At 44.9% G+C, this 25,818-nt stretch overlaps 5 protein-coding genes across 15 annotated transcripts; 2 read left to right on the top strand and 3 right to left on the bottom strand.

Annotated features, from left to right (window-relative positions):
• Nucleotides 1–208: 208 nt before the first annotated feature.
• On the bottom strand, nt 209–5,234 carry Fpgs1 (Folylpolyglutamate synthase 1). Of its 2 annotated transcripts, none has more exons than XM_002056834.4 (5): nt 4,659–5,234; nt 4,131–4,506; nt 3,864–4,040; nt 1,301–2,121; nt 209–1,226 (listed from the first exon to the last, which is right to left on the bottom strand). In XM_002056834.4, exons 2-5 carry the CDS (start codon nt 4,416–4,418, stop codon nt 806–808), a joined length of 1,707 nt encoding a protein of 568 aa, XP_002056870.1. In that variant the 5' UTR covers nt 4,419–4,506; nt 4,659–5,234; the 3' UTR covers nt 209–805. The 2 variants fall into 2 exon arrangements, with proteins under 2 accessions (XP_002056870.1, XP_015025572.1); XM_015170086.3 differs by having other exon boundaries at nt 5,009–5,234.
• Nucleotides 5,235–5,278: 44 nt separating this feature from the next.
• Nucleotides 5,279–7,166, top strand: LOC6633286 (box C/D snoRNA protein 1). Its single transcript, XM_002056833.4, has 3 exons — nt 5,279–5,438; nt 5,499–6,265; nt 6,324–7,166. Exons 1-3 carry the CDS (start codon nt 5,410–5,412, stop codon nt 6,533–6,535), a joined length of 1,008 nt encoding a protein of 335 aa, XP_002056869.2. The 5' UTR covers nt 5,279–5,409; the 3' UTR covers nt 6,536–7,166.
• A 1,029-nt stretch (nt 7,167–8,195) lies between these two features.
• Nucleotides 8,196–23,689, bottom strand: Sec16 (Secretory 16). 10 transcript variants are annotated; one of them, XM_032440602.2, is made up of 13 exons: nt 23,528–23,689; nt 18,976–22,040; nt 17,104–17,394; nt 14,552–15,026; nt 13,795–14,477; nt 13,469–13,733; nt 13,229–13,390; nt 12,646–13,164; nt 11,809–12,306; nt 9,616–9,791; nt 9,028–9,539; nt 8,776–8,959; nt 8,196–8,698 (listed from the first exon to the last, which is right to left on the bottom strand). In XM_032440602.2, the coding sequence occupies exons 2-12, from the start codon at nt 22,014–22,016 to the stop codon at nt 8,787–8,789; spliced, it is 6,795 nt and encodes a 2,264-aa protein (XP_032296493.1). In that variant the 5' UTR covers nt 22,017–22,040; nt 23,528–23,689; the 3' UTR covers nt 8,196–8,698; nt 8,776–8,786. The 10 variants fall into 10 exon arrangements, with proteins under 10 accessions (XP_032296493.1, XP_070067306.1, XP_032296497.1 ...); XM_070211205.1 differs by lacking the exon at nt 23,528–23,689 and adding an exon at nt 22,821–22,953; XM_032440606.2 differs by lacking the exon at nt 23,528–23,689 and adding an exon at nt 22,580–22,735.
• On the bottom strand, nt 9,804–11,802 carry LOC138911776 (uncharacterized). Its single transcript, XM_070211207.1, has one exon. The coding sequence runs from the start codon at nt 11,491–11,493 to the stop codon at nt 10,600–10,602; it is 894 nt and encodes a 297-aa protein (XP_070067308.1). The 5' UTR covers nt 11,494–11,802; the 3' UTR covers nt 9,804–10,599.
• Nucleotides 23,690–23,898: 209 nt separating the features above from the next.
• On the top strand, nt 23,899–25,795 carry LOC6633339 (kelch domain-containing protein 4). Its single transcript, XM_002056831.4, has 4 exons — nt 23,899–24,092; nt 24,152–24,457; nt 24,524–24,944; nt 25,004–25,795. Exons 1-4 carry the CDS (start codon nt 23,979–23,981, stop codon nt 25,735–25,737), a joined length of 1,575 nt encoding a protein of 524 aa, XP_002056867.1. The 5' UTR covers nt 23,899–23,978; the 3' UTR covers nt 25,738–25,795.
• The last annotated feature ends 23 nt before the right edge of the window (nt 25,796–25,818 follow it).

Genomic DNA, 25,818 nt, shown 5'->3' with positions numbered 1-25,818 from the left:
GCATCATTTACGATTTATATCTGAGAACATAATTGTTTCTATTGTATCGAGAACTTGCTTTTACTTTGATCTTAGTTTGAAGTCCAGCAGTGAATGCATAGCAGACAAAGAACTGATCATTAATTGCTTTTTAAGGTTAAGAGAAATAGATCTGCATTTATCCGTCAGATCCAATACTGCTAGAAAAGCTCCAAGTGAAATATTTAAATTGTCATTAGTAGCGATTTTTTACCATTTTACTATATATACAGAATGTTGCATAGGCTATTAAATATAACAAATAAGTGGGGTTAGGTCTAAAAGTTACAGTTACTAACAGGGTTGCCACATTGCGCAATTGCCAGACTATAAAGGCAGCATTGCTCAATTGGAACATTAAATTTACTATTAAATATAGAGCGAGGTAAGATTTTAGAGTTACAGTTACTAACAGGGTTGCCACAGTGCGCAATTGCCAGACCATTAAGAAACCATAGCTCAATTGGAGTTGGACACATTTCCAATATACAATCATTTCTACAATAGAAGCTCTGTTTTTTTGTAAAACGAGAATCTCGCATTTCCAGCGTGTGTGAGCTTTGGAAGTGACGTGTGCTTAAAAAGAATCAGTTAAATGTTTACAAAATATACACATATACATATATATATATATATATATATATATATATATACATATATCTAAATATATATTAGGGCATGTATTAAATGTCTAGTCTTACTTTACAAGGGGGGAGGGGGTGCGTTCTATAAATATAGTTTCCAATTACATATCAGGCGATCGACCGAGCCCATTGCCAACTGGGCATCAGGTGTGTCCATTTTTCGTTGGCGGCGCCTCCAAATGGAAATCGTTAAGTACCGTTATGACAGCGCCAAGCAAATGTATGGAGCCGGTTATCAGCACATCCAGCTGAATGTGATAGGGATAACGCGTACGGATCGCAACGAACGCATCCCAGACCGTATTATACATTTGTCCATGATTCGGCTGTTGCTGCTGGGAATCGCATAGCTGCTGCCAGGTGGCGGCAATGCTCTGGGCGCGCTGTCGCTGCGCCTCGGGGCTGCAGTGGAGGTTCGCCTGGTTGGGATCGTTGGGCTTGTCGGTCGCCAGATTGGGCACAAAGCAGACCATATCAAAGGTGCACGCCTGCCGCAGCACATGCAGTATGGCCTTTGGATCCGAATCCCCCGTGCGATTGAATACCAAAATATTTGGATTGCGACTGCCAAAAAAAAAAAAAAAAACCGAAAATAAATGAAATTGAAATGATGGCAAGCGATGCGTCTTAGTACATACCTGTGCCTGATGCTCTTCTGGTACCAGTCGCAGCAGACCCGTATGCTCTCCACGGTGTGCGCCCCATCCAAATGGACGCGCATATTCTCGTACTCGACCAGCTGGCAGCGTCCGGGCCAATTGGCCGCGTTCAGGCCGCGCAGCACCTCGCTGGTGATGTGCCGCTCATTGATCGGATAATCCCGATGCAGTCGACCCGTCGTCTGGCGCAGCCAGTCGTACGTCAACTGGATGGCCAGCGAGGCATTCAGGCGCACATACTCATTCAAGCCGTCCGCATTTTGTAGATACGCGTCCGTGCTGGGCACCTGAAAGACCTGGGCCCGGCGTTCGGCGGCGCGCTCATAGATCACCTGCAAGCATTCCGGCTGTGTTACGTGCGTATAGACATGGGCGCCCGGCTTTATGATGCCCGCCTTCTGCCAGGCAATCTGGCGCAGCGTGTTGCCCAACAGGGCCGTATGCTCCAATGCCAGCGATGTGATGCCCGCGGTGCGCACATTTCGCAATATGTTCGTACAGTCCAGCTCGCCGCCGAGGCCCACCTCGAGCACGACCACATCGACACGCTCCGCTATAAACACATGGAAGCCAACAATGGTCAGGAACATAAAGAATGCCGGCATATCTTTCTCATGCTCGCGCTGCACCAGCATCCGATTGTAAACGAGCCAAAAATACTTGGTGAACTTGTCCTTCGGCAGCGGATCCCCATTGATCCGGATGCGCTCATTGGTCGTTGCCAGATGCGGCGAACTGAAGAATCCAGTCCGTGCGCCATATTGCCGCAATATCGATTCGGTCAGCGCGCACGTAGAGCCCTATATAAACGATATGCACACACACACACACACATATATATATATATATATATGTATATGTATATATATATATATAGATGAGTATATATACAAATACGCAATCAGCGATACGAAGGCTGAGTCAGATTTCCACACATTTCATGCAATTTACACTTATCAGTAATTCAGTCGATAGAGTCAAAGGTAAACAGAAAGCGTCTACACTGAGCGAAATCGACTATAAACAATCAAAACTGGCAACAACTAATACGCCCAATATAAATAAACAAATATGTAAACAAACAAATCTATTAAACCAAAAGAATTCGAGGCACGCATATCGAACATTTTCAACTCTGTTGATTTTCAAATATTGGAAACTAGAATCTAGAAAAGTATCTGATAAAATATATAAAAGATTAGAGGCTCGAATTTCGGACATTTTCAGCTAATTTTATAGGCTTTTCAAGAGATAAGCATTGATCTTTTAATATACAAGGCAAAGAATCTGATAATATATAGATAGATATATGTTTCATATATTCTTAGAGTTTCAAATTAGTCAAAAATTATATATATAATATATCTATAAAAACGGGCAAGATTAGAGTTTTGAACATCAGACATTTCATAGTCCATATCTATTAAATGGAGAAGATTAGAGGTACGAGTACCAGGCTAATTGAAGTATTACTAAACTAGAAAGTTTGTAGGTTCGATTCACAATTGAAAGCTTTATTAGCTCAAGCTATTTATGCCGATTATTCAATATTACGTTTCGATCTTATGCAATATCTTTTGTTATCTATAAAAAGATAAACTTAAGATATGTTAAACGAGCAGGTTAGCAGTTCGCATCGCAGTCTACAATTTGCCTGAGCTATTTATACATTTTATTGGAAATGACATAGGCCCAGATTTTGTAATATTATCGATATCTTGGATTTATTCAAAGGGAAGGTCTACTCCCATATCTAAGTTCCAGTTATTTATAGTTTTTATTTTTATTTTTTATTTGTTATCGATAGATATCGATGTTGGGTAAGCTTTATACGGAGAATTCTAAAATTTCTAATTGCATCAAAAACGCCAAGAAATATAAAAAAAAAGATATCTATATACATATATATATAATATTTTCTAGCATTTTTTTTTTATTGATTACTAAAGAACTTTTTGTAAGCCCATTAATAATTAACCCCTCAAGAATTACATTTGCTATAGAAAGTAGATTTTCTTTCAGTGTATCTATATTGTAATTAATAGGCGTAATAAACTTGATATTAACTGGGTCAAAGAAATCAATAAAATGCTCAAAATATTTATAATATTATGCGAATGATAAAAGTTCAGAATGAGCTTAAATGAAAAGTTTTGCTCAACTTCCTTTAAGTCAATATGAACTTCCAATAAGAACTGCTTGGAAAAAAAGAGAGCGCCATAAAAAACTACAATATAAGCCGAAAAAAGCAAATATAAAAAAAATATATATATATATTATTTAAATATTTGTGTTCATTTGAACCCAAACCAGTTTTTTAGGTACTTCCAAACATTCTTTGATCAAGACGATTTTGGTTGAAAGTAAACTCGTTTTGGGCTCAACACGAATCGTTCTACGCAATAACGCAATTATTTGTTGTCGTGTATTGTCAATTGTTTATGTTTGTGCCATTGATTAAATTGCTCCAATTGGTGTTAATTATTAGTTATTTGCGGGCAGCTCGCTCGTTATAAATATACTTATAAAAATTGGTACTTACCTTGCCCTTGGTGCCGGCCACATGTATCACCGATAGCTGCTCTACATCCTCCAATGTGAGTCCGCTGCGCTCCAGATACTTGAGCGTGTGCACCAACGAATTTAGCTTCTTGTCTGATATGGAGTTTCGTATGCTGTCTCCGTTTCCCTGTAGCTTGGTCAGCGTTTCAATCGCTGCCTGAAATTAGGCACAACAATTTTTATGGTTTCCTGATCTAAATTCACAAATGTGACGAGCCACACCAATCCCATGATGATGATGACTTACATTGTAGTCTGCATTCTCGCGTGCAATACTGTTGGCATCCTGGTCGTTGGGCATAGCTGGACGTCCGTCCGGATAGAATACCAGATCCGCAAAAGATGGTCTCCGTTCGTCGTTGCGTGTCGCGTTTGGCCAGCCATTGCAGGCGCCCTTTGGCTTCAGGGTCTTGGGCATGGGCGGACCCAGGGCAAGTGCAACCTTAATCTCGTCCATGCGTCTGGTACTGTACGCCTTTCGCACATCTAGGCAGCGTGTGGTGATTTTGTATACTGATCGCAACTGTTTGCGCATATTAATATTTATACCGATCGCTTTTCAACGCACGATCGCGAATTCGAGTCAAAAGTGTGGCGAACACCGAGCTCTGCTGGGTCTTTCGCTGTAGATGGAAAAATACGAAAACGAAAACAAAACAAAAAAAAATAAAAATAAAATAATAAACATTAATAGGTAATTTGAATTGAGTTATTTATAATATAAATAAAGGAAGTGCGTGTGCGGGCACCAGGTGATAAGATTGTCAATTTTTACCATAAAACGAGCATGCAACGATGACAAACATATTTCCATGCTTATATAAGGCGCTTATCAAATTTGAACATGCAACACAAACAGATAACGGTAATTATATAACGCGCGCGCGTTTTGGTTATCGATACGATACGATACGATACGATACAAGCGATTACGATAAATGCACGATAAATAATTGGCAGGTGGCAACCTCGCAATGCTTACACAATGAACACACATGTGCTGATTAGCCTGCGCATTGAACACACTCACGCACACACGTACACGTACACGACACACGACACACAGACACAGACACAGACACAGGCACACACAGGCGCACACACGCGCATCGCTATTATATTTACAGTTTTGCTATTAACAGCGAATTTAACATAAATATCAATGAAATATGTGAAATGCAGCTGTTAACTGAAACACGCTTCCAATGGCGTCCACAATTGGGACTGTGGCGCCGACGTCACCAAAGGATGCCACCGGTTAAATCACAATAAAAATACATGTATAAATTGTACACAGAATGTGGCCGAAAGAGCAACCGCGTTGGGACTGCCGCACGTTTGCGTCCGTCCGTGTGTGAATGGCAAAACAAAAGCGCCAAGTAAAATGAAAAAAAAAAAAAAAAAAAAATGTGACAATTTAGAGGCAGCTGTTGCTGTTAAGTGTATGTATATATATATGTGTGTGTGTGAACGCGTGCGTGCGTGCGTGCGTGTGTGTGTGTGTGTGAAACAACAATAATACAAGCATGACTGAAACGAACAGTCAAGCTGCCAGGCATGTGCATTAAATATAAAGTAATTAGTAACTTATTATTAATATGATTTTCTGATACAGGCCGTCGCGTCTGGGCAATTGCGAGGTATGCGCCAGCCAAGCGGCCCGCTACGCCTGCCCCAAGTGCGAGGTGAAGACCTGCTGTGTGGCCTGCGTGCAGATTCACAAGCGCGAACTGAACTGCGATGGCAAACGGGATCGCACCAAGTTCATGCCCATCAGCGCCATGACCGAGCGCGAGTTCATGAGCGACTATTGCTTCCTGGAGGAGTGCACACGCTATACGGAGGATCGCAAACAGGATCAGATCAAGCGCTATACGCAACAGCAGCGACAGCTGCCGCTGCCGCAGCATCGGCTGCGCAAGGCGGCCCAGGAGCGAGGCACACGCCTGCAGCTGCTGCTGCCCAACTTCAGTCGGCACAAGGAGAACACGACGTATTTGAATTGGAAGCAGCGACGCATCTACTGGCACATCGAATGGTTGTTTGTCCACGCCACAGCCAGCTCAGTGACACGTCTTGTGGACAAGCACTGCGATGAGGAGCGTACACTGGCCGATCTGCTGAGCAAGTACCTGGATCTGTTGCAGGCGGAGGCGCTCGAGCAGCGCAAACTGTTGCAGCATCATCAGACAGCGGGCATTGGGCAGCTCAGCCTATGGTTGCGGGCCGAGGGTGTGCAGCGCAGCGGTCAGCGCTGCTATCGACTGGCCGCACACCAGACACTGCGCGCCAATCTTGCGGGCAAGACAATTGTTGAGTTTCCTGCCATTTACATAAGCTACGAGGCACGTCCGCCCGCGGGCTATGACCTCATCGACAGCGGTAAGCGGCACCGTCCACCACATCCATCAAATTTTCCATAATCTAATCCCCTTTGCAGATGAGGAAGTGGAGGCTGCCAAGTCCAACAACAAGCGCAGCCAACAGCCACAGGATCCGGAAGCGAAACCCGCCGCCAAGCGCAACAAGGCTGCGGCAAAGTCAACGCAGCAGCCCGAGCTGCACGATATTTATGGGCTGGCTGGCAGTTTCGCCGCAGACGACAACTCCTGCTCCAGTTCCAGCAGCGACGAAGAGGCGCAACCTAATTGAAGTCTCCAGCAAATACCGCGAATTACATTTAAGCAAATACTTCAAAATAATATTATAGATAGTTAAACCTAAGTTAAGTTGTAAGAGAACTCGTGACAAGAATTCTTTTAAATAATATAACTTTGCAACCGAACAGATTATAAAGATTAATAGAAAATTGAATTGTCGTAGGCATTCCCCATGGGTAAAAACTTGTATTAAGATGAAGATTTGAGCAAATGTTAGCTACACGCATAAGGAAACATTTCCGAATCCATGACATATATAGATTTCTGATCAACAATAGCCCAGTCCGTTCGTCCGTCTGTTCGAATGTTTCGAATCTCGAGTTAATAACACGAAATCAGGTTCACTTTTTGGATACGTTGTCTTCTGCATTCAGGGTATCTGCCAGGCGGATACTCAAAGCTAAATGAATCGATTTGGTATTTAGATTCGACTGACTTGACAGAGAGAGAGAGAGAGACTTAAGATAGAACTTATGCATCTTAGAGATTGGATGCTATGTTTTTATGGAAACTATTTTGCGCTAAATCTTTGCAAACACAACAATTAAATTAGTTTAGCATTGATTTATTTAATTCGGTTTTTTCTTTTCAGACTAATTAAATGATAAGAATTATACCACGCTCTCGTTATTGTTTCATTGAAGTTGGGTGGATGTAGGAAAGGGCTGCTGGGGTGGGGTGGGGGAAACGTCAATTACAGAGCACATTATCAACGCCGCATATATATATGTATCTGTATAGGCATAATCATATATCATCTCTGTGTATGCTTTATTTGTGTACAATTCGGTTATTGTTTTTTGTTTTTTTTTGTTTTGTTTTAATGCCTGCCATAGATTTAACGCAATTAGCTCAACTCTAGTTAACAATTAAATTTCGATATACCAATTAGTTGCTTTTGTACATAATACATAAGTGCGCTAATACACAATATACATACATACATATATATACATATATATATATATATATATATATCTCAATTATATGTATATCCATGTTGTATTTCATTTTGTTATGTTTTATATGAGAGTTTATTGTTTTTTGCCTGCACCAGTTTTTTTTTTGTTTTGTTTATGTTTTTAGGCTAAATAAAAATTAAATTAACGCGTAAAAAAAAATTAATAATAATAATAATAATAAACACATTGACACAACTCTAACAAAATTAACATTGTTTTGCTTTTGTTTTTGTTTTTGTTTTTTTGAAATGCATTACAAAGAAAACATTGAAACATTTGCTCTACAAATTAAATGGAATATTTATGTAAATATTTGTGATTGTACGCACAACAAAAATCAACACAGATTAGATATAGAAAGTAGTACATCGACACTTGTGAAACGAAAAACTAGTTTTGCTTTCAAATTCTTGCTTTTGTTTAATTAACTATGTGTATAAATAGATAGATATATATATATATTTTTTTTTTGGTGCTTAAACCATTTTTCAATTTGCCAATTTTGCACTTTCAGCTTTTCGCCTTCTTTTCACAGACTAATCGAAGATTTTTAAATAATAATAATATATATATATATATATGTGTGTGTATTTAATTTAAATCAAAAACAATATTATTGCCTGTCTTTATGAAATATACAACTAAAAACGATGCAACATAGACAAAAAAAAAAAAAAAAAAAAAACATAGTTGAACTAAAAACTTGTTGCTTTAATCATATTGGGTTTGTTGCGCAATGGGGGAGAGGGTTTATAGAGGGGGCTGCGGGGCTAATCATTTATATAGGAGAAGAAAAAATTTACATATACATATATTTTACTAATCGTACATAAATTTCTTATCAATTTCGCTAAACGCGCACATTTACAATTACAGTTTGAACAGACAGAGATAGAAAAAAAAAACAAATATATATATATATATATATATATATGTATATATATATAACGAAAAATAATAACAACAACGAAACACACGCAGAGGAGCTGCCCAACATGTTTTGCAGCAGCAGCATGCAATAATTAATAGAAAGTAGCACTTGTTGTTGTTGGTTGTTGTTGTTGTTATTGTGATTGTTGTAGTTGTCGTTGTCGTTGTCCGCTCGCTTAAGTGTTGTTGCTGTTGCTGTTGATTGTTGCGGTCGTTGTGCGCGCCACGTAGTTATATTTTAAGTTTACGTATTACTCGAAATGCTGCAATTAAAAAATACATTACTATATCTATATACATGTATATATATATTTATGTAAAACGAGTTTCAAGCACGCACATTCGCTACTCCTATTGGGGCTGCTGCTGCTGTTGTTGTTGTTGTGCGGGCACTGCGCCAGGCACAAAGAAGCCGCCCTGCGGCACGGCCACTGGCGCCATTATGGGCGCCAGCACAGTCTGTGGCGCTGAGCTCATGGGCGCGCCCGATGGATTAAAGACATCAACATAGGAGTTCTTCAGCGCTGCAATTGAACACATGATTATGTTGTTCATTAATATGCTGCAGTGCATTAGCATTGTTTAAACCTACTGCGATTGCGTTTAATTTTGAACATGTTCGATTGAAGTTTGGGTTGTGCGCCGCCGGGCGGCGTTGCTCCCGTTGCTGCTGTTGCTGGGCCAAGACCAGGCGCTGGCGATGCTGCTGTTGCTGGTTGCGCAGCTGTTGGTGCCGCATAGCTGGGATAATCGTACTCCAGCTGATTATCGTAGACATTATTGGCATTGTTTGGCAGCTCGTGCGCACTTTGCTGTGGCAACAGATTGGGCGTGGCAACTGGCGTGGGCACGGTGCCCAATGTATTGAGTGCTGGTGGCGCCGCCGATGCTGGCATACCCATGCCCATATCGCTCATCTTTGGCGGCGGCTTAAACGATTCGGTTTCATCGGCATTGCCCTCGGTATTGGTCCAGCATTTGCGCTCCTTATCCCATACAATTGTCGGATTCTTGTCATCCGGTAATATCATTTGATTTTTCGGCTTCAGCGAAAACTTGTTCCACAGTCCGCCAAACCAGCCGGCATTCTGATTGCCCGGCGCGCTAAAGACCAAACGAAAAAATGATTGAAGAGATTAATTATGGCCCAGTTCTGGGAACGGGAACGCATTAAGCTTACCCGGGCAAACCGCCGGCGCCGGATTGTTGCTGTTGCTGCTTGCCCGCCGTTGCGGCTGCGCTTCCGGACGTTGCATGGCCAGCTGAGGATGCAGCACCACCAGTTGCGGTGGCTCCATCGTCGTCGTCGTAACTCTTTGATTTTGGCATCGAAATGGTGGGTCGCATTTGTTGCTGCTGTTGGTCATGTTTGTCGTTGTTTTTTTTTTTTTTGGTTTTTTTGCGTTTGATTTTTCATTTTTAGTTTTTGGTTTGTTTTTTGTATTTATATTCAAGTGCGTGTGGTTTTGGTTTTTCAGACATGAAAATTGTCAAATTGTCGGTTTGGGGGCGGGATTTGGAGAAATGGCAGTTGATTAGTTTCGGTTATTGGCAAACGAAAAGCAAAGAAATTAGTTAAAGTGCATAAAACACACATACATAAAGTATATACATATACATATACATATACATATATATATATAAATATTCATATACATATATCCAAATTTGAATAGATAGATAGTCGTCAGTGTTGGCAAATACATAAAAAGAATATATAGCTGTTGGTTTAACTGGCGCAGTCAAAAACATATCTTAAATCAAATATCAACTGGCTCGCACTTCAATTGCATTTAAATAAATAGCTTAAGCTTATATTATATATGTATGTTTGGTTTTGCATTGCTTTAGTTTGTTTTGTTTTGTTTTGTTTTGTTTTGTTTTGTTTTTATATAATATATGCATATTGCCTAAACACAATTATTATGCATACGAAATCACAGAGTGCCATTTTACAGTTAGTTTACAATTGTATATTGCAGGTACATAAAAGCGAGATAGAGATAGAGGCAGCCTCCGCACTGCTCTAATCGAAACAAGCGACGTGCGCTGCACATTTTACAACACCTCTCATTTGGCTGCTGCGGCTGCTGCAGTCTGGCAACGCTGCGCACGTGCTTTCACAACGAAATCAGTGAGGCATAACAACTGTTAATGACATTATCTAAATCTGTTTCTTAGTGCTAAGAGCCAAGCCGGCGGCGCTGCTGCCTTTGCCATTGCCATTGCCAGCGGTGGGTGCATCGATATCATATGTTCGCACCACGCCCGGTGTTGTGCTTGTTGTTGTTGCTGCTGCTGTTGTTGTTGCTTGACCTTTGGCATCCAAATACGCTTCAAATTTGCTCAAGCTCTGCTCGACCTCAGTGCACATTTTCTTATAATTGATCGGTATGCCCGGATTGGCGATTAGCTCCTGCATGGACCAAACGTTTTGCGGCGCTGTCGCCGGCTGTTGCTGCTGCTGCCGCTGCTGCTGCTGCTGCGGTTGCGGCTGCTTGATGATGCCCAATTTGCTGAGAAAATCATTGTTCTGTTGCAGCACATAATCATAATCATCGTATTCATCATATGCATCATCGTCGTAGGCATCTTCGTCGTCGTCGTCGTCGTCGTCATCGTCATCGTAGTCATCCTCCTCGGCGAGCTCCTCGCCCTCGGCATCCTCATCGATGACATAATCATGCATCATATAACGATAGCGCTGCATTTCGCTGCGATCCGCATTCGCCTCGGCATCGTAGCTGCTGCGATGATGTGACGCCAGCGGCGCCGGCGGCGTTACGCCCAGCGGCATATCGATGGGATAGGTGCCATTGAATACAATGTGCGGCTTGCAGATGCTTCCGCTGCTGCTGCGGCTGTACTTGTTCAGGCCGGGTCGTGCCAAGGCTAGGCTATAGCTGTTATCGCTATCGTTATCGTTATCGTTATCGATTTCCTGCTCTGCCACCTCATCGATTGTCGAGGGCAGATCAAAATTGACGCGCTTAACACCGCCTGTTGCTGCTGTTGCTGCTGTCGCTGCTGCTGCTGCTGCTGCGGCTGTCGTTGCCATTGTTGTTGCTGTTGTTGTTGTTGTTGCTGTGGCTAGGCTGGCGGCAGGCTTGGCTAACACCGGCTTGGCTGGTATAAAGCGTGTGGGCGTGGTTAGGGTTTTGGGTACAGCATTAATTAAATTGTTGCACTTTTTAAAACTATTCACGCGACTAGCGATAGCTGTTAATTTTGCATAATTGTTTTTGCTGCTGCTGCTGTTGCTGCTGCTGCTGCTGTTGCTGCTGCTGCTGCTGTTGTTGCTGTGGTTACTGCAGCTGCTGCCGCTGTTGCTGGTAGCATTATGATGTTTATTTATGGCTATAATGCTACTTACATCATTCAAATTAAATGCCTTCGTTGTGGTTGCCGTTGTTGTCGCTGTACATTCCTCTATATTGCTGCCAATGCTGCTGTTGTTGCTGTTGTTGCTGTTGTTGTCGCTGTTGTAGCTGTTGGCAAATTGCAATTTTCGTGGCAATTGTTTGCTTTTGTCCTTGTCTTGGCCTGTGTAGTGAATTTGCTTGCCATTGCTAGCAGCGGGCAGCTTGAAGGCATTGTGTTTAAAGCGATTGTTGCCGTTGTCCATGTTGCTGCTGTGCGCACTTGGCTCTAGCAGCTGCAATTGTTGTTCCTCTTGCTGCAGTTGTTGTTGTTGCTGCTGCTGTGCTTGCTCAGCTTCTGCTGCAGCTTCAGCCTCAGCTGATGTTGTTATGGCATTATTGTTGTTCTTGTTTAGATTGATGTTGTTGCTGTTGCTGCTGATGTTGTTGCTGTTGCTGCTGATGTTGTTGCTGTCATCAGCAATCAGCTCATTGCTCTCCATTTGCGCCAGCTGCATTCCAGGTGTGTTTGTGTGTGCGTGTGTTTGTGTGTGATTAGATTAGACGTTAGCAACATATTGCCTTAATTTACATGCAACGCGTTTAGCAATTTGTCACTTCTCTTTAGCCATAACAAAGATAACAAAAAGATCACAAAAATAATACTACAATAAATCATATGCTTAACTACAACTATAGCAAAAGTCGAACACAAATATAAATCAATAAAGACACAAGAGTTACAAATATAAAACCAAAGAGTGGCCTCTGAGCAAGTTTTAACTAAACGCGACCTGAGCGACTGCAGCTGCAACAGTTGCAACTGTTGCTGTTGCCCTTGCACCACCTACCTCATCGCCATACGTCTGATGTCCACCGCTGGGCCAATAGTCGTAGCCAGTCGCTGGTTGTTGGGCGCCGTAGGCCTCGCTGGCGGGCTCAATGTGCCCATAGACTGTGCCCGGCTGCAGTTGCTGCGAGGGATCATACAGTTGTTGTTGCTGCTGCTGCTGCTGTTGCTGTTGCTGTGCCGCATTGGGAACGTAATCTGTTGGCGCCGCATAGATATGGCTGCTCAGCGTTTGATCATGACTTGCCTGTATTTGTGGCTGTGGCGGCGGCGGCTCATAGTATTCTGTCGGCTGCTGCTGCAATTGCTGTTGCTGCTGCAATTGCTGTTGCTGCTGCAGCTGCTCCTGCTGCGCCTCCTGCTCGCGCTGCATGGTATCCTCATATTGCATGTTTAGCTCGCGCATTTGCTTGCTCAAATCCACAAATTGCTGATCAATGTCGCTCTGTTGCTGTTGCTGCTGCTGCTGTTGTTGTTGCTGTTGTTCCTGTTGCTGTTGCAACTGTTGATCCTGCAGGGGCTGCCGCCGCGCGTAAATGCATTAGCAATTGTTGAAACGCAACAGCTGCAACAGCTAAACTCACCTGATCGGCCAGCGTGCGCAGCTGACGCAGCCACTCCTTTTCCTCGGTGGCGTTTTGCGTTGCCGCTTGGCCGCCATTTGTGGCGGTTGGCGGACTGGCAAAGGAGACGCGATTGATCAGTATGGGATCGTGATAGCGCAAACGTTCCGCCAGACAGCAAACCTATCCGTCAACATATACACAAAAATATATTGTTATATAAACCATGCACACATCTATTTATATAGGGACAGAACATACGCGCTGTATAAAATCACCATCATAACTGTCCGGCTTGAGCTCAATGTGCTTGGCTATCTGCTCCAGATAGTTGGTGCAGCGGAAGTGTTGGCCATAGTCCAGAATGCGTGTGGCCAGCAGGAACTTGTAATGCTGGAAGTTGACAATGCTGAACTTGTGATCGAACAGCGAACGCGCATATTCATAGATTTCCGTCATGATGATGGCCTCATTGCTGGCAAACTCATTGAATGGCTTGTAGTGTGAGGCGCCCAGCAAGATCAATCTGGAAGGAAACTCAGTTGAATAAGCAAAGTGCTAACATGCTAATAAACTGATCTGTTCACCTGGGCACATTGCCAGTCAACGTGGTCAGCTCCGTGGCAGCGCTGTCATAGCGTCCGAACTCCTCCTGCGCGACCAGATAGCAAAAGTGTGCCGCATAGATGTCGCCGCGTTGAAAGAGAGTATCGCCCAGTGCAACAACAGAGCTGCGATCGTATTCCGGCTGGCGTGACTTGTTGGTCACCAATATAGAGAGATGGGAGCGCCAGTCGCCCCACTGTTCGTCGCGCAGCTGACTGACGCAGGCAGGCGTATGACAGCTCTTCATTTGATAGAGCGTTTGCAGCGGATCGTTCGCTTTGATGGCGCGATTGAGAAACTTTTGCGCCACATCTGTGAGGGCATAACGATCCTCGTAGAGAGCCAGGAAGAACGCATGCGTCCACAGATTGTGATCGGTGGCCCATTGCAGTGCCTCCTCGACATTGCCGCGCAGCACATAGCTGCGAAACTGATCGGTAGCCGCCTGCTCTGACATGGGCGCATCTGCATCAGCATCTGGTTCAGTCTCTGCAGCAGCTGCACCGCCCGCTGTCACCGCCTCATCCGCATCCGAGTCGTTCAGGGACTCGCCAGTGTGCACACGTGCATCCGCGGAATCGGCATCCGCCTCAGCGTCTGGTGCATAGGGATACTCGCGCTGATTCTCCAGCAACAGATCACCCACATCCGTATCGGCAATGACCTGAGTTTGGCAAATGAAAACGAGTTAAAATATATGCTTCGGCTTGGCTATTCGACAGTTCGACTCTCTCTTACCCCATTCTGTCGCAGCAGCAGGATGAGCAGATGCCACATGAGCGTATGCGAGGCACGATACTTGTCCACACTGCCGAGCGGCTTCTTCTGTGTGGCATAGAGCACGGTGCAGGCGCGTGCCGGACCCAAACGTATCTGTTCCTTGCAGAAGCTAATGATCTTGTCCTTGTGCAGTTTGCGACCCTGCAACGGACCAGGATAGGCGCGCAGCAAGCTGCTGGTGGCATCCTTAATGCGTGGCGCCGACACCTCCACATCGTTGCGCAGACGACCGCGTCCCGCGTACTTGGGACGGACGCGCAGCAGCAGACTCATCGAGTATGAGGCCACCAAATGTGGCCGATTGTAGAGCAACGGTGTGCGACGTCTTGGTGGGCGTGCCACAGCCGTTGTTGCTGTTGTTGCCGCAGTTGCATCCACATTGCCGGCAAATGTTGTTGCCACAGCACCAAGACCAACAGCAGCAGCAGCAGCTCTATTCGTGCGTGCGTGTGGAGTAGAAAGAGAAACAGATTAGTCAAGAGCTGGCAAATGGTTGCGAATTCTCAACGCAGGCAAAATCGAAATCAAAATCAAATTCAAGATCAAGAAAATAATATCAAATAGATAATTGTTGAAAATCAAATGCATGCATAAATTGATGGACAAGGCGGGCCAAGATTTTACAGCGTATATTCAGGGTTTGGCTGTTAGAAGCAGAGTCGCATGTTTTTCAGTTAATATTCTTTATCTCACTGCCGAATAGCATAGACCAAAGCTTTGATGATAAGCACAAACCATAAACGGAATTAACCTCACTTATGTAAAAGATAAAATGTCGTAGATTTAGAGAATATTTATATATAAGCATATATAAACCCAACTCCAGTATCTAAGAGAGTGACTTTCCTAGAGAAAGATTGTTCTCGGCCTGCCGCAGATTAGCTGGCCTTGCAGCGCTTATAATTCTCAATTAGTTTTAGCCCCGAAGAGGAGATAAACGCTTGCAAGCCTTGAGTTAGTAGCAAAGTCTGTTTATACGCAATAAGCTGAAGGTTCCTCATGTAGTATAACATTTATCATGTTCTAGTTGGGTATTATAGTCGAGGTGGTCAGCTTAAAGCTTAAAGATCTGCAATCTATAACTTTACACAACTGCTGTTTATATAATTGCTCTAAGCCACATCAAATCTTCCTATCGGAGACATGATATACATGTTGTTTATACAAAAAGAGAAGAAAAATGTTAATGAGGCCTAAATTCTATATCAGGAGCATCAGAATGGATTGTAGTTTTTGTATGCTTACTCCAATTTAAAATATATAATCTGTGTACTGAACTGTGCTACTAGAGTTTCATCTAGATTGCTTTGAAGTGGAGATATATCTAGATATATATATTCTGTTAATATATAGGCGAGGGCATCAAAAACATTTAATATAAATAGTATTCATATGCTTTTACTTTCAAATTAAGCTAAAAATGCATTCACGCTGTTCTGCTTACATAGTATGTTAAACTGCTGTAAGCTGTTAATGACCCGCTGTTACTAACATTGTTATGTTATGTACAATAACAAGATTGCTGTTAATTACAGTCAAAAGGCTTTAGATCAACGATATGCGCCTATTTGAAGCATAAAAACAACCGCAGCAGATAAAAGTTAACATTAACAGCGTCACATTAACATTTTGGTAAGCGTTTATGTACAGCTTCATTCTGTTAAGCAACTGACAGCCTAAAACGTCTTTACAGCTCCTTAAAACATATTTAAAAGTTGGGGCAGATCTATTTTGACTTCTGTACAAATTTGGAAATATATTTTATATATTTACATAGTTGATGTCTAAGCAGCGCAACTTACAGCGAAAGAACAGTGAAAAAAAGTGATAGTCATTGAAGCTCAAGTTGGGAAAGGGCAAGAGTATAGCACTTGATGGTATATAGATGTAAATGTGTGTGTTTGTGTGTGTTGAAATATATATGGATTTACAAGAGACTTGGCACCATGTTGCGAGCATATTTATGATAGAAGAGCCTATATATGGAAAGTGAATTTTGAATTTTGACTGTGATTCTTAGGGCCTTGCAGTGGCTATTCAAATATTGTCAGGAGGTGTGAAACTTAAAGCTATTCCATTCTTGATCGGCAACACAAGACGAGTCAAGTTCTGCTGCTTGGCTCTCTCTCTCGCTCTCTTTTTGGAAAGTATCGGACCATACATCGGAAATACAAGGGTTTTTTTTATAATTACTTTTAAATTTTACATGAATTTTCTAACCAAGCTCAACCATTTTGACTGTTCCCTTAAAATATAAATTTACGAAGGCACTTTTATTAGAAAACTGAACTTTTTTGCCTAATGTTGTTTCTAGGTTTCCCAAGATTCCTATCACATATTGTTTCTTTCATACACTCGATCGTTATGATTTACGATTAAAGCTCTAGACATATTGTTGAATATCACAACTGCAAGGGTATAAAAAATTCGGCAAGCCGAAAAGAAGAGATCTTTCAGGTTTTAGATGAGCTATGTATGAGTGAGTTTTTGTTTTTTTTTGTAGAGACCACCTGATATCAACGTTGCACTCCGAGCCAGCATAGTAACGTGTATATCCTGCCGAGGAGGCATCCTCACAGTTCAAATTGCTGAGCGAACGCGCACTCGAGATGCCTCCATACGGAGCCAGGAGCCGGCGGCTGCTGTGGGTATCGCTGCCCAAGAGGCTGGCGTTGTCATCGCCCAGTGTTGAGTTCAACATATCCGTTTGCTGGTAGAGATTCAGCTGTTGTTGTTGTTGTTGTTGTTGTTGGCGACGACGATGGAATTCATTGGCTTGTGTTATGTATGCGTGTGTGTACCTAAAGAGGAAGCACATGGCGGCGTTTCGTATATGTGTGTGTGTGTGTTGTGTGTTGTTCGAGTTGTTGTTGTGGTTGTTGTTAAAAACGAAACATTTTGGTAAAACATTATTTGTTTATTGTTGCTTGTTGTTGTTGTTATTGTTGTTGCTGTTAGTAGCAAACATAGCCCAACAGCATCGAGTAAATTTTTTGTACTGGTTTCTAGTAGTATTAGGGGAATTACACAAAAGCGCAGCGAGCGAATCGACAAACAGGGCGAGCGAGGAGTATGATAGATGATATTCGGATTCGGGTTTAGGTTGCGACACACAATTAATTACGCTGGGGGAAGTTGATTAATCGCTAAGACAATTAAAACGACCAGAGGAAAGTTGAGGTTAGCTACAAATTAGGCTGGCAGCCAGCGCTGTTAGCTCAATGTTAGTTAACATAACGAGTAAGCCAACCGCTAAACGAAAACAGACAGAGAGAGAGAGAGAGTGGGAGAGAGAGAGAGAGAGAGAGAGAGGGAGAGAGCAACTCTACAGCCGAGAGCGTGTGACCTTTAGGGCAGATCAACGAGTAAGTTAGGTGAATTGAGGTAAGGATAATTAGCTACGACAACATGCCCAAGAAATTGTGAGGAATAACAAACAACAAAAAAGTATAAACGAGTAAAATTAACGAGTAGAAGCAACGAGTAAAAGTAACGAATAACGAGCATTTACTTCGGTTAAGCCGAAGAGCAACTCTGCAGAAGTGAGCATATTAATTAAAACACAATTATCTACAATTTTCTATTAAGCTTAAACTTAAGGCAAGAGTTCCAAAACTTTAAAAATGATTTGTATTTGCGACTTACGACTATTTCGCAGATCTCAAGATATAATATTTAAATTAAAATCAACTTTTGTCTGGGGAATGATGGAATGAAACAGTTGCATAATCGAAAACGTTTGCGAATGGGTCAAAATTAAATATGTAAATATAGTTTTAATCATAAAACGAATTCTTTCTGCAATTTGCAGGCTAGTTTTGGTCTGGAATGGTGGAATGAAGCAGAAACAAATCTAAAAACAGTCGCAAATGCAGAAGAAATGAAGTTCCGAGCAGGTAACCCTGAGAAATACGATTTGCAATGTCAATTCCAAAGCTTTTTTTCATTCAGTAACCGTAAAAGTGCCTTTCTGCGCGTATATTTAAATAAAAGATCGCTGAATTGGAACATTTTCTTTGACTAGGGGTGCAAAATGGAACGATATGTAACGAAACACACTCTTCGAATGTGCCTAGTGCTTCTTTTTAGTCTGTGACTTCATTTCATATGTTAATCGAATATTAATTGGTGCAAGTTTAATCATATTATATATAGTTTACATATGTTCCATTTCCATTCGTTCCATTGGGGATTCTTTTTTTTTGTTTTTTTTGTAAGAGATTAATAGAGACTTTGTGACTGGAAACGTGATATGTGCCCATAAATTAATTGATAGCTGCTAATTTAATAAACCAACTCAAGAAATGCTACACAATCTGCAAAGTTAGCGTTTGGGAGTTGCAGTTGTTTTTGTTTTTTTTTTTTTTAATTTTTTGGCTTACCTTTCGCGTTCCCTGAGCAGAGCAGCCTCATCCACGCCGGCAACAGGTGCGCCCAATTGATGGGCCTGCGCCTGCAATTGTGGCACCGCCTTCGATGCGGCCGCAGCGTTAACGGCCGCCGTCATTGAGTTTATCATCTGGCCGTACAGTTTGGCGTACATGTCCGCGTAGGCGTGCGGATTGCGCGACATCTGCTCGTACATGCCGTACGGATCGTAGCTGGCCGCAGCATTCGCATATTGATCGTAGTTGCGACGCTTGCCGCTGCTGCTGCCACCGGCGACGCCGGCGCCGCCTCCGTTGAGCAGCTCTTTGTCCAGATCGCTGTTGCGCGAGCTCTTGTTGCGATAGCCCTCGTATTGTCGGGCATCCCAGTGCTGCTGCCAGTCCGGATGATGGGAACGCGTCCGTTCGCTGCCCTCGTGACTGCGCCGGCTGCTGCGCGGCTTTTCGTGCGATTGCTGATGCGACGACTGTGCGTGCTGCTTGTCGCGACGTGGCCGATGATAATGGCTGCCGCCACGTGGCGCCGATTGCTGTTCATAATCCTCGTAATCATCGTCAGCGGCACCGCTGCGTCTCTGGCGGCCGGCCTTGCTGTTGCGTCCGCCTCCGCCGCCATCGCTGGCTGCCGCTTGACCGGCTGCCAGCTCGGCTGCATCCGACTCGCCATCATAGTTGCTGTTGCTGTTGTTGTTGTTGTTGCTGTAGCGCGTGGAACGTCCGTATTGGTGGTCGTCGCGTCGCCAGCGATTGCGTTCCCGATCTCGCTCACGTTCCCTTTCACGTTCACGCTCACGTTCCCGTTCGCGTTCACGCTCCCTGTCGCTTCGCTCGCGTCCCGTGCGCTCCGGTTCATGTCGTCGCTGGTTGTCCGCATCGCGACTGCGTCGCTTCACGTCGCGCGTCGATTTGCTGCTGCTGTGGCTGTCGTTGTGGCCAGCGTGTGCAGCGCTGCCAACGCCACCGGCAGCAACGCCGCCGCGCACCGAGTCCTCCGTTTCGCCCTCATAGTTGTTGTTGCTGTTGTTGTGGCGCCGGCTGCCGCGCAGACTGCGCATGCTGCGCTCGTCCGGCTGGCGGCGCGGCGGCTCATGCCGGTCGCTCAGCAGCCACTCGTCCTCGGACTCATCCTCCGACTCCAGATCCAGCGAGGCAACAGGACGCGGTTTGCCGCGCGCCTGTTTCTTCTCCAGCGGCGTTTGCTGCTGCTGCTGCTGCTGCAGCTGGAGCTGCTGTTGTGCTGGCAGCGAGGAGGAGTTTGTCTCGTTCTCGTCATTGCTTATGTGATGTTGTTGTTGTTGCTGATGTGACTCGCTGTCCAGTTCGACGGCAGCAGCTGCTCCTGCTGCCACGCTGGCTGCGTGTGCTGCCGTCGCCGTTGCTGCTGGCAACGACAGCGGCGCCGGCGGCATCGTTGGCCGCTGATCCTCCAGATTCTCGCCATCCAAGACCACCTCGCGCTGTTCACCAGATAGCACCACAGTCGCTTGGGTCTCCACGCCAGTCACTACGCGACGCGGTGGCGTCTGCTGCTGCAGCTGTTGTTGTTGTTGTTGCTGCTGCTGTTGTTGTTGCTGCTGCTGCTGCTGGTGCTGCAGCTGCAGCTGTTGCTGCTGGTAGAGATCGTTGCGGGTCGGCTGCTCACCCTCGGAGGTGTCCTCACCATCGGCCTGACGCTCCGCCATGTGCAGCGCATTGGCCACACGACTGGGCGGCTGTTCGGTGCCGGTGACCAGACGTTGTTGCTCTACCAGCTCCGGCTGGCCGAGCACCAGACGTGACAGTCCCGGCGGCGGGAACAGTCCATCTGTCTCCCAGTTGGACTCGTTAAGCTCCTCGGGCTGCTCGGACAGGTGACTTGTCTGCAGATACTGTGCACGCTCATCATTTGGCGCCGACAGCAATACCTCCTGATTCTCATACGGCTGCTGTTCCGGATTGGGTTCCGGCAGCAACATCTGGACAGGCGCTACGGCCGGCACACTAGGCGCCGGTGGTGGTGGTGCTGCTGCTACTCCTGTGCCTGGCGTAGCCAAAATATTAACGCGCTTGCTGAGTCCTCCAGCGCGCTTGAAGGGATTCCCAGCTGCAGTCTCCATTGTGGGCGGCAACAGAACGGGAGCCGCTGCCGGAGCAGCTGCTGGTGGTGGTGGAAGTCCTGCTGCTGCTGGTGGTGGAGGAGCTGCTGCTGCTGCTGCTGCTGCTGCTGCTGGTGGTGGTAGTGTAACTGCCGCTGGAGGAGTAGCTGCAGCTGCTGCTGGTGGTGGCTGATTTTGAAAAGCCTGCGGCGGCACAATGGCATTCAGTTCCGGCTCGGACACTGGCGACAATTGCTCCGTGGCGGGCGACATCAAGGGCGGCAGTTCCAGCGATTCGCCGGCCTCAGGATTATTATTATTGTTGTTGTTGTTGTTGCTGCTGCTGCTGACGATGTTTGTGCTGCTGTTGTTGCTAAACGCGTGCCAGCTGCTTTGGCCCTGTACGTTGAAGGAATCCTCGACAACGCTGGCTAGCGGCGGCGCCTCGCTGTGGTTCATGATGCTGCTGCCGTTGTTATTGTTGTTGTTGTTGTTGCTGCTGTTGTTGTTGTTGCCGCCATCATTCCAATCGCCCCAATCACCCCAGCCATCGTTTTTGCCACTGTTATTGTTGTCCACCAACTCGACAGCCGGCAGCTGTGCCTGTGGCTCCACTTGCCCTGGCGCTGGCTGATAAAATTGCTGCGCAGACATAGCCGGCGCATAGGACAGCGACGCGGGAGGCGCATAGCCCGGCGGCTGAGCTGCGCCGGCAAAGTCGTGATAGCTGAGGCCCGGCTGTTCCATTGGCCAATATGCTTGTTGAGCCGGCTGCGCCTGAGGCTGCTGAAACATTTGGCTGGCATATAGCTGCGGTTGCGACGGTTGCACTGCGGCCGGAACTTGAGCGTGATGTAGCGAAGGTGCCTGCTGCTGCTGCTGCTGTTGCAGTTGCTGTTGCTGCTGCAGTTGCTGTTGCTGCTGCGGCGGTGGCAGCCAGTTGGCATTATTGTGCAACATGTCGCAGTGCGTTAGCTTGGCAGACTGTAAAATAAAAAATAAAAAAAGCCAAACAGAAAAAAGAACAGTTAAATTTTTTGGCACTTAAGAAAACCAATTGCCATATCACTTAAATGCGCTGCCATTTGTGGCTCAAGCAGTTTCGAGCTGTCTGGCAACGTACAGACTTGTTTTGGAGCCTGGCGGCAGGCGCTCATTCGAGTATTAACAGTTATTTTCCCGTATGTTTGTGGGCTTTGGCAGAGTTGCCACAAAGCTTTTAGGTGACAGCTGTGCTCAATTCGCCTTGGACTCAAAAAAAAAAAATAAAATAAATAAAATGCACTAAATGCAACGATACCTGAGCCTTGTCAACGTTGTTTTCATTCTGATTGATAACTATTTGTAAATCTGAATTGGTTTTCGCAGCCAGCTGCAGGCTCTGGGCGCGTTGCTTCAACCATGACATGCTTTTTTTTTCGGCTTTTTGGGTCTACGGACGACTGATTGCAAATTGGTTTGGCTTTTGACAAACAAAATAATAAAGATAGAAAAAGGAATCAAGTCAACTTATATGTACTTGCCAATTGCTTATGCCTCGCTTCGTTTTTCTAATTTTCTTTATTTTCTTTCTTTCTTCTTTCCTTTATTATTGTGTACACTTTTGTCTAATCCGACAATGACAATGCCAGCAGCAGCGGCAGCAACAATAACCACGCTGAGCTAAAAGTTTACGTGGACGTTTGCTGTGCCCGCCCCTTTACCCGCTTACTGCCCATCACTCACACACACGACACACTCAATCTTTTTCGTCGTTTTTGTTACCACCGTTTCGCTCTGGTATTTGTTGTTGTTGCTGTTGTTGTTATTGTGCTGCTTGACACAGCAGGTTTTTTGTAGTTGTTCGTCTGCGGCGTTTTGCATTTCGTATGCAGCGAGTGTACTTTACACTTGCATTTTTATAATTTTAATAACTATATGTATTAATTACTTATTTAGCGAGAGTTTTTCTAATTAATTTTCTTTCCCTACGTCAGACGTTCAGTCAAAAGTGAAAACAGCCAAATTGGAGCAGTGGTTGTATGCACGACAGGCAGTGGGAGAGAGAGAGAGAGAGCGAGCGAATGAACGGTATGGAGAGCAACGTTGCCAGAGAGCAAGTAAAGTTTCAGGCGAACTGCAAAAACAAATAATACGCACACACACAGGGTTGTTACCGCTGAACTGTAATTGCAGCAAGTGCCCCGGGTGTTGGAGCAGGGGGTTGCTGGCACTTGCAGATAATTGCGCATAATTAGGCATAAAGCAGCTGATTAGCCGATAGGCGCCTGTCCATCAATTTTGTAAAAATAACAAAAGCAAAATCCGTTCGTGAGCCAACTGAAAAATACACATACATACACACACACACACACAAATACACGGGCCCCCTTCTCACGCACATCAACACAAACACAAGGTGTCAGCTCTGTGCCTTTCTGTTTTTTTGCTGTTGCCCAATTTCTAATACTTTTATGGGTACAAACACTTACACGAAACTGTTTTTTAATTACGCGAACTTGAAATGTGTTACCATTTACTTATTTAATAATTTTAATGCGTTTGGGTTATTTCTTTGATTAAATGGAATTTTTCGAGTACAAATGCCAACTCGACTTTTCGCAAGCGTTGCCAGTCTGTTAGCGCAACACTGACTCTTTTAACTAGCAGTTAAACATAATGTTAAACAACAGCTGCTAAGCCCTAAGCAAATTGGTCACACAGTTTTTAACAGCTCTGTTGGCGATGCACAATATACGAAAGAGTGTAACCAGCAGTGCCAAATGCAAAAATACCAAATAAAATATGAAAAATACTAAAAAAATAATTGTGATTCGTCCTGAGTACGAACTGGGTTATTTTCTGTTTAGCGCATATGGTCACTAAAACGTGCTTTCCATCTTTGAATAGTCAAGTGTTATTTATATTTTATATTTAACAATAATGGGTAAAAAGGACAAGAATAAGAAAAAAGGCAAAGGCGCCGAGAAGACAGCAATGAAAACCGACAAAAAGCTGGCAGCCAAACAAAAGAAAATGCTGGAAAAACTTGGCGAGGTAAGCCACATTCTAATCGTATCGGCAAAGTTCTCACACAATGTTCTTCCCATTTCCAGGCGGATATAGCGGAAATTGTAAAGAAACTGGAGAATCAGGAGCAGGCCATAAAGGCCATAACCGAGGAAGTATGCGCAGCACCAACACCACGCTCCAATTTCTCGCTGGTAACACATCCCGAAAAGGAGGAGCTAATCATGTTTGGCGGCGAGCTATACAACGGCGCCAAAGTCACCGTGTATAACGATATGTTCTTCTATAATATAACCCGGAACGAGTGGAAGCAGCTGCGCTCGCCCTCGGGCCCAACGCCGCGCAGCGGCCATCAAATGGTCGCCGTTGCCAGCGATGGCGGCCAATTGTGGGTAAATATCAGCACGGATGATCCCTTTAGAGACATATGGATATTGTTTGATTGATTCACATTGCAGCTGTTTGGCGGCGAGCACGCCAGTCCCTCGCAACTGCAGTTTTATCACTACAAGGATCTCTGGTCGATGAGCCTCCGGACGCGTCAGTGGTCCAAGATCGCGGCACCGAATGGACCCAGTGCGCGTAGCGGGCATCGCATGGTCGCCGCCAAGAAGCGTCTGTTCATCTTTGGCGGCTTTCATGACAATAATCAATCCTATCACTACTATAACGATGTGCATGTCTTCTCCCTGGAGTCGTACGAATGGCTGAAAATCGAAATTTCCGGCACAATTGCGCCGGCTGTGCGTTCCGGCTGTTGCATTGCCGCCGCACCGGATGGCAAAATCTACGTTTGGGGCGGCTACGCGAGAACCTCGATGAAGAAGGATCTGGATCGGGGCATCACGCACACGGACATGTTTGCGCTCGATGTGGACAGTAAGCAACCACTCTCTAATCCATGCCGTTATTAATGCTATCCAATCTATTAATTCCAGAGAACGGCTCCGGCAACAAATACAAATGGAGCACCGTCAAAGCTGGCGGTTATCGTCCGAAGCCGCGCAACAGCGTCGGCTGCACTGTGGCGCCAAATGGCAAGGCGTATTGCTTTGGCGGCGTGATGGACGTCAACGAGGATGACGAGAATGTTCAGGGCCAGTTCGGCGACGAGCTGCTGGCCTTTGATCTGACCGCACAGTCCTGGCGTCTGCTTGAGCTGGCGGCCAAGAGCAAGCCCGGCAGCAAGAGGGACAACGAAAAGTCCAACGATATCGAAATGGCCGGAGATGCGGCATGCGCTGAAAAGACTGTGACCACCAGCACAGATGGCATTTTTACGGTGACCGTTGGCGGACCCGGCTCCACTCAAGCATCCTCCTCCTCCTCCTATGTATCCAATATACCCAGTCTGTTTCCGGCTGCCCGGCACAGACGCACAGATGTACCCTCACCGCGCATGAATCCCGGCCTGTGCGTTTGCAAGGGCATCTTGTATCTATTCGGTGGCCTCTACGAGGAGGATGAGAAACAGCACACGCTCAACGATTTCTATGCGCTGGACTTACATAAGCTGGATCAGTGGAAGGTTCTCATAGCTAGCAATCAGAAGGCGCACGATTGGATTGATGACACCGAGAGCAGCAGCTCCGACGAGGAGTGCTCCGACGACGACGACGACGACGACGATGATGATGATGATGATGGCGATTCGGATATGGACACCGATTGATTAATTAAAACTAAAAAGCTGTTTATCAATAAATACGAAATTGTTTGTAAAACTTAAATTGAACGTGAATTTTATATGCTT

This window comes from Drosophila virilis, chromosome X, assembly GCF_030788295.1.
Source record: "Drosophila virilis strain 15010-1051.87 chromosome X, Dvir_AGI_RSII-ME, whole genome shotgun sequence".
Classification (NCBI taxonomy): domain Eukaryota; kingdom Metazoa; phylum Arthropoda; class Insecta; order Diptera; family Drosophilidae; genus Drosophila; species Drosophila virilis.
The sequence above is the reverse complement of the archived record's forward strand: the minus strand, read 5'-3'. Positions and strand labels throughout refer to the sequence as shown.

Excerpts from the sequence above, each read along its gene's own strand:
- Fpgs1 (XM_002056834.4), bottom strand. The coding sequence starts at position 4,418 with ATGCGCAAACAGTTGCGATCAGTATACAAAATCACCACACGCTGCCTA. Across the intron at positions 4,041-4,130 it reads GCGAGAATGCAGACTACAAT|GCAGCGATTGAAACGCTGAC; the intron begins GTAAGTCATCAT and ends GCCTAATTTCAG. Across the intron at positions 2,122-3,863 it reads TGGCCGGCACCAAGGGCAAG|GGCTCTACGTGCGCGCTGAC; the intron begins GTAAGTACCAAT and ends TCGTTTATATAG.
- LOC6633339 (XM_002056831.4), top strand. The coding sequence starts at position 23,979 with ATGGGTAAAAAGGACAAGAATAAGAAAAAAGGCAAAGGCGCCGAGAAG. Across the intron at positions 24,093-24,151 it reads TGCTGGAAAAACTTGGCGAG|GCGGATATAGCGGAAATTGT; the intron begins GTAAGCCACATT and ends TCCCATTTCCAG. Across the intron at positions 24,458-24,523 it reads GCGATGGCGGCCAATTGTGG|CTGTTTGGCGGCGAGCACGC; the intron begins GTAAATATCAGC and ends TTCACATTGCAG.
- Sec16 (XM_032440598.2), bottom strand. The coding sequence starts at position 22,464 with ATGTCATGGTTGAAGCAACGCGCCCAGAGCCTGCAGCTGGCTGCGAAA. Across the intron at positions 15,027-17,103 it reads GAGTGCAACGTTGATATCAG|AGCTGCTGCTGCTGCTGTTG; the intron begins GTGGTCTCTACA and ends ACGCACGAATAG. Across the intron at positions 8,960-9,027 it reads CAAAATTAAACGCAATCGCA|CGCTGAAGAACTCCTATGTT; the intron begins GTAGGTTTAAAC and ends GTTCAATTGCAG.
- LOC138911776 (XM_070211207.1), bottom strand. The coding sequence starts at position 11,493 with ATGGCAACGACAGCCGCAGCAGCAGCAGCAGCAGCGACAGCAGCAACA.
- LOC6633286 (XM_002056833.4), top strand. The coding sequence starts at position 5,410 with ATGACTGAAACGAACAGTCAAGCTGCCAG. Across the intron at positions 5,439-5,498 it reads ACGAACAGTCAAGCTGCCAG|GCCGTCGCGTCTGGGCAATT; the intron begins GCATGTGCATTA and ends TTTCTGATACAG. Across the intron at positions 6,266-6,323 it reads CTATGACCTCATCGACAGCG|ATGAGGAAGTGGAGGCTGCC; the intron begins GTAAGCGGCACC and ends TCCCCTTTGCAG.